Source organism: Trichechus manatus, unplaced genomic scaffold (genome assembly GCF_000243295.1).
Source record: "Trichechus manatus latirostris isolate Lorelei unplaced genomic scaffold, TriManLat1.0 scaffold00130, whole genome shotgun sequence".
In the NCBI taxonomy this organism is placed as follows: domain Eukaryota; kingdom Metazoa; phylum Chordata; class Mammalia; order Sirenia; family Trichechidae; genus Trichechus; species Trichechus manatus.
Genome location: NW_004444066.1, coordinates 585,705 through 602,263, shown reverse-complemented (window position 1 = coordinate 602,263; position 16,559 = coordinate 585,705). Strand labels below are relative to the sequence as shown.

The 16,559-nt window shown below is 50.2% G+C and overlaps 1 protein-coding gene across 1 annotated transcript in view; it reads left to right on the top strand.

Annotated features, from left to right (window-relative positions):
- NDST1 (N-deacetylase and N-sulfotransferase 1) overlaps positions 1-16,559 on the top strand; it is a 62,025-nt gene that overhangs the window by 17,233 nt on the left and 28,233 nt on the right. The window contains 2 exon segments of the mRNA XM_004384891.2: positions 7,169-8,061; positions 15,226-15,720. Coding sequence (XP_004384948.2) covers positions 7,549-8,061; positions 15,226-15,720 — 1,008 coding nt within the window. The 5' untranslated portion in view covers positions 7,169-7,548.

Sequence of the window (16,559 nt, the reverse complement as noted above, 5' to 3'; positions counted from 1 at the left end):
TGTGTGTGTGTGTGTGTGTGTGTGTGTGTGTGTTGGGGGCCTGCAGGGGTCATTGTCAGGAATGACCAAGGCAGGGTATAAAGTCTGAGCTGGGTGAGCATGGGGGCCTTGGGGACCTTCCCCCCCTTCATCCTACAGCAGCATCCCACCAGAGACATAAAACCTTGGAGCCCAAAGGCCTTAGAAATCACTTGGTCACCACTGCACTTTTAGTGCCTAGCACCATCCTGGCACCTAGTAGGTGCACAATAAATACAGGATGAGGGAATGGATCATTAGCTTATTCTCGACCCTCAGGGTGATCCTAAATCTTTCACTCTTTCCTGAAGCCCATTCTCTTGCTCTTCCCCTCTGGCTGCATCCTGATCTTCCTTCCTCTCTCTTTCCGAATCCGCTATTGATTTGGTATGTGGCTTTGGACAAGTTCGTTCCTGAGCCTCAGTTTCCACATCTGTTAAGTGGGTAATGTTTAGCCTACATCACTGTGTTCTAGGCCCTGAGCTGAGTGTTTCACATGCATTGTCTTCCTTAGTCTTGGCAACAGATAAGTAGTATAAATCCTGTTTTACAGTTTGGGAAACTGAGGCTCAGAGAGTTTGAAAGACATGCTGAAAGGTCACAAGGGTAGTAGATAACGGAGCTAAGGTTCAAGCCCAGGCAGACAGGCTCTACTCTGTGCTCTTGACTGCTTTGCTAGTGGCCACTGCACTGCCACCTCTAAGATCATTAGGGCAGAATGAGATGATGCCTATAGCCCCTCTTGGGAGGCTGCTGGTGGGTAGTAGGCACTGATAGCACGTGAGTGGGGTTATTGGGTGCACATCATCGTGGGAGGCACGGGAAGCTCAGCCTCTGCGCCTGCCCTCAGGGAGCTCTAGGTCTCACTCCTGAAGCCACCCATCCATCAGGGCCCAGGTCTCAGGACAGCTTGCCCTCTAAGCAGGCCCTTGTACCTCTGCCCCCTTGCTTCCATGGGTCCTGGCGAGGGTTGGAGAGAACTAGAGCATTTTCAGGTGGGGGTGAGATAGAGAGTGACTTGCAACTCTAGAGCAGTGACCACGGTTACCGTGGTATTTCCCGAAAGTGCTGCGTTGCCATGGCATCTCCATGGCAACCAGAGCATCTCATTCATTATCCCCAGCACCTTGCAGGGAAAGCTGTGGCTAGGGCTGGGAGAGCACAGTGGGAGCCTGACTAAGGGCTGAAGCCTCAGTGGCTGAGGTTCCCCCACCCCCCCCAATACCGTGTTTTCCTCCACAATCCCAACCAAGGTTCCCTTGCAGGCTCTGGAGCTGTCTCCCTTTCATGGAGTCTGGGTTCAGTCTTCAGCTCTGCCGCTGACTAGCTATGTGATTTTAGGCAAGTAACTTAACCTCTCTGAGTCTCCTGTTCCTAGACTATAAATGTGGATAGTGACAGGATTGGTTGTAAGGGTTAAATGAGATGATGTATGTAAAACTGCTTAATGAGGCCCATAGTAAATAATACCTGTTAGCAATAATAATGACAACGATGATAGTTATAATGGTAGTGGTATTATGTTTATTGTAGGAACTCCTGGGTGTCACGGGGGGATGAAACACCAAAATTGAAGTCAAGAAGTGATTGACTCAAGATTTAGCTGTTTCCTATGTGACTGGCAAGTCACTTCACCTTGGAGCCTCTGTCTACTTTTCTGTAAATTGGGGATAATATCAGCTGTACATGCATTCATATCCTAAGTACTTAATAAGTGCTTGGTCCCTGCCCTCGAGGGACACCCAAGCTTGTGGGGAGGGGCATGAAAGGAAATTGGTACTTGTCGGCCTACTGTGTGCCAGGCACCAGGTCAGTAAGCCGTGGCCCTGCGCCGCGGATCTGCAGGCTGCAGGAGGTAGAGACGTGCACACAAACGCTTAGAGTGTTTTCTGCACAGACCACACACTCGATGTGCTGGGGGCTGGGCAGGGAGTTCTCTGAGCAAAGGAGGTTGGATGTGCTGCTGTAGAGAGACAGGTATCTATGTTAACTGGAGAGTACGTGGACCATTTGAGGCGGGCAGCTGCAGGAGCCTCTGCCAATTGTGGCCAATGGGGACAAGTGCCCAGTGTCACTAGAACATGTCCCTTTTTTTTTTTTTAATATTTTATTGTACTTCAGGTGAAGGCTTACAGAACAAACAGTTTCTCATGAAACGGTAGTACACATGTTGTTTTATGACATTGGTTAACAACCCCACAACATATTAACCCTCTTAATTAATTAATTAATTATTAATTCTCAACCTTTTTTTTTTTTTGGTGAAAATACACATAGCCAAAGATACACCATTTCAAAAATTCCTACATACACATAGAACATGTCCCTTTTAAAGAGAGCTTAGAAGTTCTGACTTTTATATGAAATCTCCTGATTTTAAACTGCTGATAACTAACCCCCCAAAATTGAGAAAGCCTTGCAAGCCAAAGAACACACACATCTGCATTCTGTTTTGGCCAGAGGGTCCTCATTTTCAGCCTCCCCACTCTGCAGTGGGGTGGATGGGAGCCTGAGGAATGAGATGTGGGGTGGGGAAGGGGGTGGTGGCTGGAGATGACTTCAGAGAGGTGAGGATGTTAGAACTGGGGTCTTGAAGGATGAGTAAGTGTCCCAAGGGGTAGGGGGGAGGCATTCCAGGCAATGGGAACTTCATTAGCAAAGTCCTTGGGGCGTGACCAGGATTGGTGTCTGGCTGGGCGATGCTGGAGTTTAAGGAGATGGCTGTTGAGGCCCAGGGATGGGGGAGCTTGGGTGGTCGAGGGCATTGGGGCCTCAGTCCCCAGCTGTCCTTGGGGCCTTGGTGGCTCCAGGGGGATTAGAAGCCCCCTAGTTCTCTGCCCCTGTGCATGAAGTTGGGGAGGGGGGTCTGGTTGCAGTGGGGCAGTGCTGGGGGCCCCTTGCCAGCAAGCTGGGTAGTCAGCGTTTTGTTTACAAAGCAACTGCTCCCCCTCCTCCTGTCTCTAAGGGTCGCCCTCTGGGGACAGGGACTACTTGGCTCACTCTGCTTTCTCCCTTTACTCCCTGTCTGGCCTGGGTTTTTGTTTTAATAATTTATTTTATTTTGTTGAGAATATGCACAGCAAAAAATACACCATTTCAAGGTTCTACATGTACAATTCAGTGACATTGATTACATTCTTTGAGTTGTACAACTATTCTTACCCTCCATTTCTGAGTTGTTCCTCCTCCATTAAGATAAACTCACTGCCCCCTAAGGATTCCGTTGCTGTTGTTAATTTGATCCCATATATATAGATATTAAAAGTGCATACAGCTCAAAGCAGACATTATTCACTAGTTAAGCTAAATTATTGTTTGATTTTAAGAAGACTTCAGGGGATATTAGGAGCCCTGGTGGCACAGTTGTTAAAGCACTCAGCTGCGAACCAAAAGGTTGGCAGTCTGCTTCTGTAAAGATTTACAGCCTTGTAAACCCTATGGATCAGTTCTAGGGTTGGTATGAGTCAGAATCGTCTGGACAGCAGTGAGTGGTTTTGGCAGGGAATATTTTTGGTTTAAGGTTTAAGATTATCTTAGGGCAGTAGTTTCGGGGGTTCATCCAGCCTCCATGGCTCCAGAAAGTCTGGATTCCATGAGATTTTGAAACTCTGTTTTTTCCTCCTTTTGATCAGGATTTTTTTTTAATAGAATTTTTGATCAAAATGTTCAGTAATGGTAACTGGCCTGGATTTTGCCATGGCCTTCTCACTAGCCTTCTGGCCTCTAACGTCCGACTCTGCCCATTCATCCTGCTCCACGGAAAGACCACAGCTTCAGGAGATGAGAATTCTTTTCAGGTGCATCATGAGAGGAGTATGTGTGGGTAGGTAGCATTGCAGCCCAGCCCCACCATGAAAAGAGCAGGTGTGCATCCCTCTCAATCCTTGCTGTCCATCTGTAAGATGGGCGCACTTTCCTTTAGGGCTGTTGAGAGAGAGAGGAACTCAAAAGTGCTTAGTAAGCTAAGCTGTGATCACAAAAAACTGTTGTATGTTAAATAAGCAACAGTAGTGCGTGATGGAGTCCCTGAGTGGCTCAAATGGTTAAGCACTCAGCTGTTAATGGAAAGGTTGGCGGTTCAGATTTACCCAGAGGTGCCTTGGAAGAAAAGCCTGGTGATCTACTTCTGAAAACTCAGCCACTGAAAACCCTTTGGAGCACAGTTCTACTCTGACACACTTGGGATCCCCATGAGTCAGAATCAATTCAATGGCAGCTGGTTAGTGCATGATAATAGCAACTGACACTCATTCAGCACCCACTGTGTGCTCTGCATGGTTCTGTATCAACTCATTTAATTTTCACAACTTTGCAAAGTATGTAAGATTTTCCCATGTTACAGACTGGGGAGTTGGGGCACAGAGAAGTTAAATAACTTGCCCAAGATTATGCAACTGCTAAGTGGTAGAACTTGGGTTTGAGCTAAGGTTGTCTGGCTGCAGTATGCATGGTAACCACTAGGCTTTCAGTCCATAGATGAGCTTGGTGGAAGTGTAAGGGTCAGGGCCTGAACTCCTTGAAGTTGTTATTAAATTTCCCAGCATATGTGCGTATTTTCTTGAGGAAAAATACTGCCAGATTCCCACAGGGGTCCATGACCCCCAGATGCCAGAGACTGTCTGCCAGTTGCATCATTAACACGCTGAAAAGCTGTTAATGCCGTTGAAACCACAGCACTCAGGCCTGCAGGGAAGTTACTGGCTGCTGCTATCCTGGGCTCATCTCTTCCTCTCCATGGGGTTGGGTGGCTGGAGTGGGCCTCCCTACTTCCGTATCCACAGTGCTCCTGTCCTGGCTCCAGACCAAGGGTTGGCACTTGAGCGTGGCTGCAGGGCAGAGGGCTGCCCTTATCAGTGGAAAAAGGGACATCGATTCACCCTGGGCATAAACAGGACCAGTCACCCAGCCTTCCTGGCTCTGGCCAGGAAGCTTGCTTCTTCTTGCCCTGCACTCAGCTAGAGTTGCAGGGAGTACGCACAAAGCTCAGTACACTGCCTTATCTCTAAGCTGTGGCAGATGCTGTTTCCTCCTCCTACCCCTGGCCAACCCTCCCTGTTCTTCTGGTCAGCTGAGGTACCACCTCCTCCAGGAAGTCTTCCCCAAGCCCTCCACTCCCACCCAAGGGGTTCAGTGGTCCTCAGTCCTTCCAAACACCCTTCCCTTCCCCCACTGTTGCCCTTGTCACCGTGCATTGTAGGTGCCTGTTTTCTTGGCTGCCTCTGGTTCACTGTGGTGCTGGCACAGAGTAGGAACTGGATTGTAGAATATCCGTGGTGGATCAGTCCCAGAGAGCATCTGGCCCAAGCCCTTTTTAACAGGCAGGAGGCCCAGAGAGGGACAAGGTGTGCTCGGGGCCACATAGCACATCCCTGCAGAGCTAGGACTAGGACCCTGTGTCCCAGCTCCCAAGTCAGACCTCTCCTCATGGCATGCTCCTGCCTCTCACTTCTGAGTGCGTCTTTATAAAGCCTTCCTTTTCTTATTCTCACAAAAATAATAAATGGTTAATGTAGAAAATGTGGGGAACGTAGATAAACAAGGAAAATCACTCAGAGGTAATCACTGTTAACAATTCTTGGAGTTTTGCACCTAGTTCTGGCCAATGAATAAAAAATTTTTAACAAAAAATTGGCTCACACATACTGCTTTATAAACACTTTCAAGTTTAACAATACATATGTCATTATATTTCTATGTCAGTAAATGTGCTTCTTCAACATGATGTAAATGACTGCCTAGGATTCCATCGTTACTACATTCTCATTTCTAAAGAAAATCCCCTGTTGTTGGACATTTGCTGTTATAAACAGCACTGGGATCTGTATTCTTGTGGGGAAATCTTTACCCACTTCTGTAGTTACTACCTCTAGGATACATTCCTAGAAGGGCGATTGTTGGGGCTCCGGACTGCTGCATCTATACTGAGCATGCTGTGCAGTCTTGAGGCTGGGTGGGATTTCACAGGTCGTCACCCCTGAGTCACCCCTCCCTGGCTTCCCCAGCCCAGGCCCTCATGCCGTCCATCATGGGCGCTCTCCTAGCTTTCAGCAGGTGGGATGGATAGAAAGTTGCTTCTTGGATTGCTTGAAAATCTCTCACTCTCTGTGGCTTCAACTCCTCTTGAAGGGAGATCGGAGGGCCATGGGTGTGTGGAGCTGTTTGGAGTGAGAAAATTGGGGCCTTTGTGTAGTGTGTGTGGTGCATGGGTCTTCTTTAACTCTCTCTAGTGAGATGGGTGAGGGTGGCCTGCCCTCAGGAATCCGGAGTTCTGGCCTCCTGGGTGGGCCGAGGGTCCCAGCAAGTGAGATGCCTCCCCATTGCTCCCTCGGGTTTGATCACCCGCTGCACTGGGTTGGTGGGTGCACCCATGAGCACGTGCCCCAAAGATGAAGGATGCCTGGTTGCGTTAGGGGCAAATAGTGACAGCTGCCATTTCTTAAGTGTTTCTTGTGCCAAGCTCTTCAGACACATTTATTCAGTTAACCCTTGGCCACAGCCCTATGCTGCAGGGGTGATGTTACAGATGAGGTCACTGATGCTTGAGAGGTGCAGTGATTTGTCCACGGCCTTCCCGCACAGCCAAGGCGCTGATGCTGCGCACTCCTGGGTTTGAATCCCACCTCAGCTGCTTCTACTGAGCCTCTGCCTTTCCGTCTGTTTGATGGGGCTCCTGGGCCCATTCAGAGGGATAGATGGATGGGAAAGCAATGTAGGCAAGTGAGGATGTGGTGTTTGGTCATGATAGAATTTTATGTCCAGCTCCTGGGCTTGTAAATGTTTATTTTCTTACTTTGTCCTTCTTGCTTCTGGATTTTTCTTGGCTTAATCATGGTCTCTGGTAATGATAATAATAATAAATAGCAACTACCATTTAGAGATACCATATGCTAGTTACTGCTGTTAGTGATTTATATATATTATTGAACTTAATCCCTCAACCCCTTGTGAGGTGAGTACTCTTTATCAGCCCCATTTCACAGATGGGGAAACTGAGGCTTGGAGAGATTAAGGAGCTTGCCCCACATCATGCTGCCAGCAGGTTGGGCAGTAGTACTTGAACTCGGGCCTGCTAAGGTCAGGTCCTGCGCATCCTCAGTCAGTTGACCCGAGTCCCCATCTGCCTCCTTTGACTTTCCTGTTCTCCCCACAGCCTCAGCCCCGTGGGCCCCACTGAATGAGCGGCATGTGGCACCCCTGGGCCAGTCCAGTGTCCTTCGACCTGCTGTCCAGCCCTCCCAGGAGGCCCTGACGCCCTGGGTCACTTCCACTCTGCGAAGGACCACGTGGGGGTTTGCCATGGTGACATAAAGGGGCACAAAGGAAGGAAGGAGCGCAACCAACCTGTGGACTGCGCCCCTGGCTTGGGGGAAGGTCCGGGGACCTGATCCTCCACACCCTGCCCGCTGAGGGCCTCGCTTCCTAAGTCTCTGTGAATTTGTTGGTCGCTGGACTCTCGTGTCTCCTTCTGCGTGTGGCCTTGGGGTGGCCAGGGCAGGCCAGGCCTCCAGCAGCCGAGGTCGCAGGGCCAGGATGCCCACCCTGGCTCGCCTCCGGAGGCTGTGTCGGCACGTGTCCCCCCAGGCCGTACTTTTCCTGCTGTTCATCTTCTGTCTGTTCAGCGTTTTTGTCTCAGCCTACTACCTATATGGCTGGAAGCGGGGCCTGGAGCCCTCGGCCGACGCCCCCGAGCCCGACTGTGGGGACCCGCCACCCGTGGCACCCAGCCGCCTGCTGCCGCTCAAGCCTGTGCAGGCGGCTGCCCCTTCCCGCACGGATCCATTGGTGCTGGTGTTTGTGGAGAGCCTCTACTCTCAGCTGGGCCAGGAGGTGGTGGCCATCCTGGAGTCCAGCCGCTTCAAGTACCGCACAGAGATCGCACCAGGCAAGGGTGATATGCCCACGCTCACCGACAAGGGCCGTGGTCGCTTCGCCCTCATCATCTACGAGAACATCCTCAAGTACGTCAACCTGGACGCCTGGAACCGGGAGCTGCTCGACAAGTACTGTGTGGCTTACGGCGTGGGCATCATCGGCTTCTTCAAGGTACGCAGGGAGTGGGGCCTCTCAGCAGTTGAAATTGCATCTTCACAGTTGCTAGCTGGGTACCTAAGTTTGTTCATCTGTAAAATGGGTGTAATGATAGTGCCTGCCCTACAGGTTACATGGGTCAGTATATATAAAGCACCGGGAGCACACAGTGCCAGTGCCTAGTAAGCGCTTTATAAGTACCGGTTTCTATTAGGGGCACATGGCAGCGGCATTGCCTGCTGTGCATAGGGTCCAGCACACACAGGCAGTTGTGTAAAGCAGGCCCGCGGGATGGTTCGAGGTAGGAGAGGACATGCATTACTAGGTGCCTCTAAACCTATCATGGCAATCTTCCAAGGGAGGGAATGTGTCCCCGTTTTGCAAGGAAACAAACCAAGGCTCGAGGGGTTTGTACAGCCTGTAAGTGAGGGAGTGAGATTTGAACCCAGGTTGGGTTCTGTATCCCATGCTTCTTAGCTGTGGTGGGGTGTGGAGTTTATGTACCTCCCAAACCAGAGCCATTTGCACTGGGAGAAAGAGGAGAAAGAAATTCCAGTCTGGCACGTGGGGAGCTGCCCTGGGCTCTGTGGGGCACCAAGAACAGCCGCTGGGAGTGGGGTCCCTGCCGAAAGGCTGCTGTGGAGAATCTGTCCTTGGGCAGGGAGGCTTGGGTCAGAGAACGCTGATCTGCCAGTCAAAAGCAAGTGCTGGTTGGAACTCGAAGGGTGCTTTGGGGAGCATCTGTTCCTTCCTTCCTTCAACAAATATTTCTTTTTTTTTTTTTAATTGTGCTTTAGGTGAAAGTTTACAGTGCAGATTAGTTTCTTATTAAAAAATTTATACATAAATTGTTTTGTGACATTGTTTGCAATCCCCACAATGTGTCAGCACTCTTTCCCTTTCCACCCCGGGTTCCCCATGTCCATTCTTCTAGTTTTCCTGTCCCTTCCTGCCTTCTTGTCTGCTTTTGGGCAGGTGTTGCCCGTTTGGACTCATACGCTTGATTGAACTAAGAAGCGCGTTCCTCACATGTTACTGTTTGTTTTATAGGCCTATCTAATCTTTGGCTGAAAGGTGGATTTTGGGAGTGGCTTTAGTTTTGAGTTAGTAGGATGTCTGGTGGCCATAGTCTTGGGGGTTCCTCCAGTATCTGTCAGACCAGTAAGTCTGGTCATTTATTGTGAATTTGAATTTTGTTCTACATTTTTCTCCCACTCTGTCTGGGACCCTCTATTTTGATCCCTGTCAGAGTCGGTGGTGGTAGCCGGCTACTTCTGGGCTCAGGCTAGTGGAGGATGTGGCTCCTGTGGTCCATCAGTCCTTTGGACTAATATTTTCCTTATGTCTTTGGTTTTTTAAATGAATATTTCCTAAGTGCTTATTATATTTCAGGTCCTGTGCTAGGCACTGGGGATCACAGTGGTGGTCGAGGTGGACAAAGTCCCTCCTCTCATGGAGGTGACGTTTTAGTGAGGTGGGCCAGACAGTGAACAAATAAACATATGATGTGGAAGGTGGTGATAAGTGTGCAAAATGAAAGCAGGAAAGGGCATAGAGTGTAGTGGGTGTGGGGGTTGGCTCTGTTTTGTCCTCTTTGATAAAGTGACTCAAGGGGAGTGAGGGAATGAGCCACGAAGCCCTGTGGGTGAAGACCCTTTCAGGCAGAAGGCACAGTGAGTACCCAGGCCCTGGAGCAGGCTCCGCTTGGTGTGAGCTGAGGGAAGAGTAGTAGGAGGTGGGTCAGAGTGGCTGATGTCCACCTGTTGTTAGGTGCCCTGAATCAGTTCTCATGTGACAGAGTAGAACTGCCCCGCAGGGTTTTCTTATCTGTAATCTTTCCAGATCTCCAGGTCTTCATCCTGCGGAGCCACTGGGTGGGTTTGAATTGCCATCCTTTTCAGTTAGCAGCCCAGCACTTATCTGTTGAACCACCAGGGCTCCTTGACGTCCACCTAGGGGTGTCCATCTGTTCCCCAGCCTTTCTGGACCCACCTGTGCGCTTGCCCGTGCTCGATGCTGCGGAGGCTGGTCTTGTTGAGGGTGTGTTTTTTCACCCACTCAGTCAGCAGGATGCTCTGCAACGAAGAGAGATTCTGCGGGCCAGAAGCCGGAGACCCTGAGGGGTCCTGCAATACAGTCCCTGGGAGGTTTGTTCCTCCCCTGGCTGACTCACAGAGCACCCTTAACTTCACAGCACACACTTGGGGAAGCGCTGGCCTTGTTTATGCCTCTACATGAGCATACGGCTGTTGTCTCTGTTGCCTGTTTTTCCTTTTCTTCTGGACTCTGTACCCTTTCCTGCCACGAGCTCCAGTCTGTTTACTCCAGAGCTCCAGGCCAGAGAAACGTCAGGACAGCTGACATTTACTGAGTGCTAGCTCAGCGCCATGCCCTGCCCTCCATGTGTTATGCGAATTAACACTCATAACCATCCTGCAGAGGCAGGTGGGTGTTAATCTGATTGAAGAGAGAAGGAGATGGAGGCAAAGAGAGGCTAAGAAATGTGCCACATTTCTAATAAGTCACATGTCTAGTAAGTGTAGATCCAGGATTTGAACCCAGGCAGTCTCACTCTGGAGACCTTCGTCTTAACCACTCTGCCATGAGTCCAGGAGCCTCAAATACCTTTGACTCAGTAGTCATTGCATCAGAAGCCACATCCAGTGCACAGAATTCCCACACAGTCTCTGGGGCCCAGACAGTGGGCTGGGCTCACTGGGCATGATTGGTATGACTGCGCTTGGACCCCATCTAGCCCCAATTATTTGTCTACAGAAGGTGCACTCAAAGTCTCAATGTGGGGTCGGTGGCAATTTCAAGTCTTCCTACTCTTCCTACCTTTGCATAAGACAAGATCCCTCCTTGGTTTTGAGCCTGTGATTTTTCTGCTCAAACGCCCGCCCCCTGGTGGTCATACTGCACCTTTCGGCTCTCTGCAAGGCCACTTTCGGTGCTCTGGTGAGTCTCATCTTCCAGTTCCCCCAGGTAGTTGGATTCTCAGGGCAGTGTGAGAGCAAGGGCTTAAAAGTCCAGACCCTGGTTCAAATTCTTCCGTCTCTCATAAGTAGTGTGACCTTGGGCAGGGCACTCAGCCATGTTTGTGAAGTGGGCCAATCTCAGCACTTGCCTTGTTGGGCCGTGTTGAAAATAAAACAACAGATGAAAGGCACCAAACAGTGCCTGGTACCCAGACGCACTCATTAAAGGCAGCTATAGTGTTTTGTCATATTCAAGTTCAGCAAATGCAGTCAGTGGTAGTGCTTTGTCTTGTGGCTCTGACCAACTTGTGCCCTGTGAGGTCCTTGGGGGTGGGGAGCAGGTCTTACTCACCTGTAGCTCCGGTTCCTGACGAAGTACCTGGCTCAGAACTGGTGGTAATGGTTGCTGATTGGATGGGGTAGAGCGTTTACCGCCATGGTGTCCCCAGAGTGACTCCTCAGGACTGAGGAACAGGAGGGATATCCACTCCTGTGGGGTGAGGCCAGGTCCTTGGTGGTGCAAATGATTTGCTCTGGGCTACTACCTTAAAAGTTTGCAGTTCGAACCCACCCAGCAGTGCTGCAGAAGAAAGGCCTGGTGATCTGAAGATCCTATGGAGCAGTTCTACTCTTTAACACATGGAGTCACCATGAGTTGGAATTGATTTGACTGCAGTGAGTTGTTTTTTGTTTTTTTTTTTAAATGGGATGAGGCCTGCAGTGGATTCAGCCTCTGCAAAGCTGAGGCTCATTGTCCATTTCCTCCCCCTACCGGCTCCTTTCATTGCTGGCTGGGGTAGATGATCAGTAACTTGGCTTTCTCCTTTCTTTGATGGCTCCCAGCTGGACAGCTGGTTGAGCTGCCAGCACCTGGTGGTCAGCTCAGGGTCGGGGCTTTGAAATGGGATCCCCCAGCACACATGGTCCAGTGTGGCCTCCCAGGCCACAGCAGGTGATGGGCAGGCCCTGAAATGTCACTGGCCCCAGCCACCTTTCTCCTGCAGCCCAGGCAGTCCCCATCCTTGGCCAGTGCTGGCTTAGGGGTGGTGGGCAGCCTGGGGCTAGGGGCAGGACCAGATTAATGAGGGCCCTAAGCACTGATAATATGTAGTGCCCTTTCCTCTGCTCACTCACACATGCAAACAGGATATGTGAGTTATATATATACATGTATGTGTGTGTGTGCACATATTTATATATTGCTGGTCCTCCTAGCTGGGGTTGCTGGATCAGCAGATGTGGATGTACAAGACAGTTCTCTCAAAATGAATCAGAGGCCTGTTATCTATTAATATAATCCCTCTTTGCCCAGTAGCTGCTCTTGTGGGATGCAGTTGCATATCGGGTAAATGTAGCAAGAGTTAAGACTCAACAGCCCACCCCTACCTCTTGTTTATTAGAAAGAGATAGTATATTCCCAAGAGACACACCAAGATAAGGAATTTCAATTACACAAGAGGGGACCATAGGAGACAGATGGCAATGAAAGTGTTGAAGTGGTAGGGGCCTCATAGCTTAAACAATTTTTCCTGTGGGCACCCTTGTGACCCTGTGAACTTTATTTCTGGCTGGCACATTCTCACACCCTGGAGCTGGTATCAATTCCATTTAGTGCCCTGCCAGTTCCCTTCCACTGTGGTGCTCACTTTTCCTTGTGTCCTGTCTGCTTAGCGTCTATGGGTCTTTGCTTTGGACAACTGGTGCCCCTGTTTTGTTGGTGCCCTAAACACATGCTTACCTTGCTTATTGGGTAATCCGTCCCTGGCCAGGGGATGGCCTCTTAGGATGGGGCTCTGCATTGGGCCTCAACACCCAAGGTTGGCTTGGGACAGTTAACAGGCCCTCCTGGTGTTTGGAATCAAATCCAGACTCCTAATCACAGTTTACAAGGCCAAGGCCCTGCAGAGCCTTTGTGGGAATTAGCAAAAAGCACTTCTGTGTGGAGGAGATTAGTAAAAGGCACCCTTCTGGGCAGACACAGCTCTGCATGGGGGCACTAGGCTTGGCTGAAATGTCAGCCCTCACTTGCCCCATCAGCTGGGGGCCCTTGTGCATGCCCACCTGACCAGCTCTCCATGATGGCCCTGTACAAGACCCTACCTCCCTCTCCAACCTCATTTGGTGCTCTTTGTCCACTCTTGCTTGTCCCATGCCACTCATTCTCAACATGGCAGCCAGATGGAGCTTTTAAAAATGCAGATGGGAACCGGTCACGCCACTGTTCAACCCTTTAATGGAGTCTTTGATGGCTTCCCAGTGCATGTAGAACAAAATCCAGACTCCTCCTCAGGCCTCAGGGTCCTTGCCGGTCTGGCCCCAACTGGCCTTCCTATCTTATCCCCTCCGTTTGCCTTCCTGGTTGCTTTGCACCGGCCCCACTGACCTTTTGCTGTTCCTTGACCATGATGAGCCCTTTCCCACCTCAGGGCCTTTGCACTTGCTGTTCTTTGAACTTGGCCTCCTAACCTCTCCCCTAGCTGACAGTTACTCATTCTTCAAATCTTACCTCAAAAGTTCCTTTCTTTAGGAAACCTCTGAGCCAGCAGACTGTGCCCTGGTTATCTACTCTTCTGAACCTTCTCTCCATAGCATGTGCCACATTGTAGTTTTATGTTTATTCCTGTGGTTATTTGATATCTCTCCTCCCTGCTTGACTCGAAGGTCCATGAGGCAAGGGCCACGTCTGTTCTTTTTCACTGTATCCTTGGCACTCAACACAGTGCCTGGCACAGTGGACAGTTGTGAAAAGAACAAATGAATCTTGTATTAAACACATAAATCACGTTCCAGGTACTGGGGAGCTGTCTGCTTCCTTTTCATTCTTTTCAAAAATCCAGTTATGCATCAGATATGTGTGTGCTCCCACTGGGTGTTAGGATCCAAAGGTATAAACGACATAGCTCCTGCCCTTGAGGTGGCACAGGCTGGTGGGAGAGAGACCCTGAACAGATAATGCAGCAGTTGAGAGAATTGCTGCAGCCGAGGCTCAGATGTGGTTCCAGGGAGTCCAGTGCAGACAAGAAGATACATGCGTTGGGTTTTGAAGGAGTTCGCTGGCCAACAAGACAGAATAGAGCTGCACAAGGACAAGGGTAAACCGAACGTATCCCAAGGCAGCTGGCTGGGAGGATGAGGGGGTTTGACACTGAGGTCCATGGGGAGAACGCGAAGGTGCAGCGACAGTGAACCTAGGGAAGGGAAGAAGAGGGGACTGTGGTCACTGTCTGCAGGTCCCCAGTTTGCTGGGCAGCAGGAGGCCCTGGGAGAAGAGAAGCAGATTGCTCAGCACCACAGACAGTGACAGGGGTTGGCCTCAGTGGTTTTCAAATGCTTCAGGTGGTGCTAGGGGTTTATTGGAGGTTGGGAGGGCTGTGGGGGGGTGCCTTTGCTCCCCTTCAGCAAACCCTTCCTCTTTGATCTCTTCTCAGTTTGTGTCCACGTGAGATTTCTCCTGAAGAAAGGGTCATGTGGCAAAAGTTAGTTTGGAAGCCCCAGGCAGTAGAGGTGGTGGTTAGGTACAGTGGGCTCCAGGACCAGACCAGCTGGCTATGCATTGATCCACTGAGGGCAGCACTCCTCATACAGCCTCAGTTCCCTCACTTGTGAAGTGGGGTAACCTGAGGCTGATGCGAGGACTTAATGAGTGATCGATAATACTGCGGGCTCTGTTCCCAGAATTTTGTCACATCAATGCTGATCATCCTCCCATCTCCCCTTGAGGTATTTACTCTTCTTGGCCACATTTTACAGCAGAGGAAGCTGAGGTACAGAAGAGTTATGTAGTTTGCCCAGGGCCAGGTAGTCTGGTGGCACAGCCCCTGCTCACCACTGTTAGATTTTCTCCCAGTCATCTTGGACAAGTTACCTAGCCTTTCTGTGCCTCAGTCTCCTCATCTGTAAAATGGGGATGACAGCGATGTCTCCATCGTGGGGACATTGTGAGGATTAGCAGTGTTTCTGTGTGCAGAATTCACAGAACTAGTGCCTGGTTTTAGGTAAGCGCATCGTACTTGTTACTATATCGTAAGGGGGTGGAGCCGGGTTTGCATGGCAGGTTAGCACAGGCTAGGAATATGATGAGCCCTCCAGGAATGTTAGTGAGTATTGTTGATGTTACTATTATGGGTCCACATCTGAAATCCCGGGGGCACTTGGGGCTCTAGATCTGACAGCTCTGCCCCCTGCCCCCACCCTGCTGCAGGCCAATGAGAACAGCCTGCTGAGTGCGCAGCTCAAAGGCTTCCCGCTGTTCCTGCACTCGAACCTGGGCCTGAAGGACTGTAGCATCAACCCCAAGTCCCCGCTGCTCTATGTGACGCGGCCTAGTGAGGTGGAGAAGGGTGTGCTACCTGGCGAGGACTGGACAGTGTTCCAGTCAAACCACTCCACCTATGAGCCAGTGCTGCTGGCCAAGACGCGCTCGTCCGAGTCCATCCCACACCTGGGTGCGGACGCCGGCCTGCATGCTGCACTGCATGCCACTGTGGTCCAGGACCTGGGCCTCCATGACGGCATCCAGCGTGTGCTGTTTGGCAACAACCTCAACTTTTGGCTACACAAGCTGGTCTTCGTCGACGCCGTGGCCTTCCTCACAGGCAAGCGCCTCTCGCTGCCGCTGGACCGCTACATCCTGGTGGACATTGACGACATCTTCGTGGGCAAGGAGGGCACACGCATGAAAGTGGAGGACGTGAAGGTATGGCCTGGGTGCCACACGGGTACGGCAAGGCCTCCCAGATGTGACACCTTTCATGCACCCCATCGTGACTTTTGTCCTATCTGTACCTTGCTTATGCTGTCAGTTACCTAATGAATGAGCCCCCTCCCTAGGCTAGTTTTTTGTTTTTTGTCTTGATGTAGGAGCAAATGTCATTTAAAATTACGTTGAGGTATTGAGTATAGCAGGATTTTGCATCTAGGGTATGGAGAAAGAGACCTGTCACTGAAACACACTGTTAACTCTCAAAATGCTTATGTCAATACCAGAGCTCTTATAAAACTCCTAAAACAGGAACTAGAGCTTGAAACGTACATCAGACACATTTCCAGTGAGGTATATATAGGTGACGGCAAAGGTGGTTCGTGGTAGAATTCTCACCTTCCTTGCGGGAGACCCCAGTTCAACTCCTGGCCAGGGCACCTCATTCATAGCCACCACCTGTCTGTCTGTTCAGTGGAGGCTTGCGCATTGCTATGATGCTGAACAGGTTTCAGTGGTGTTTCCAAACTAAGACAGACTAGGAAGAAAAGCCTGGTGATCTACTTCCAAAAACCAGCCAGTGAAAACCCCATAGAGCACAATGGTCCGCTCCTGTTGTGCATGGGGTCACCATGAGTCAGGGGCCAGCTTGACATATATAGATAGTGGAATGCATATGTTTAGTTCAAAAAGTGTTTACAAAAAGTTACTTTATGTAAAAGCATTTTGCAAACCCAGTATTTTACACACACGTGAACAATCACTATTAAAGAGAAAACTAAGAATTAAGATCATTAAGCAGTCTTTAAAATACAGTTTTTATCAACTCACTTATT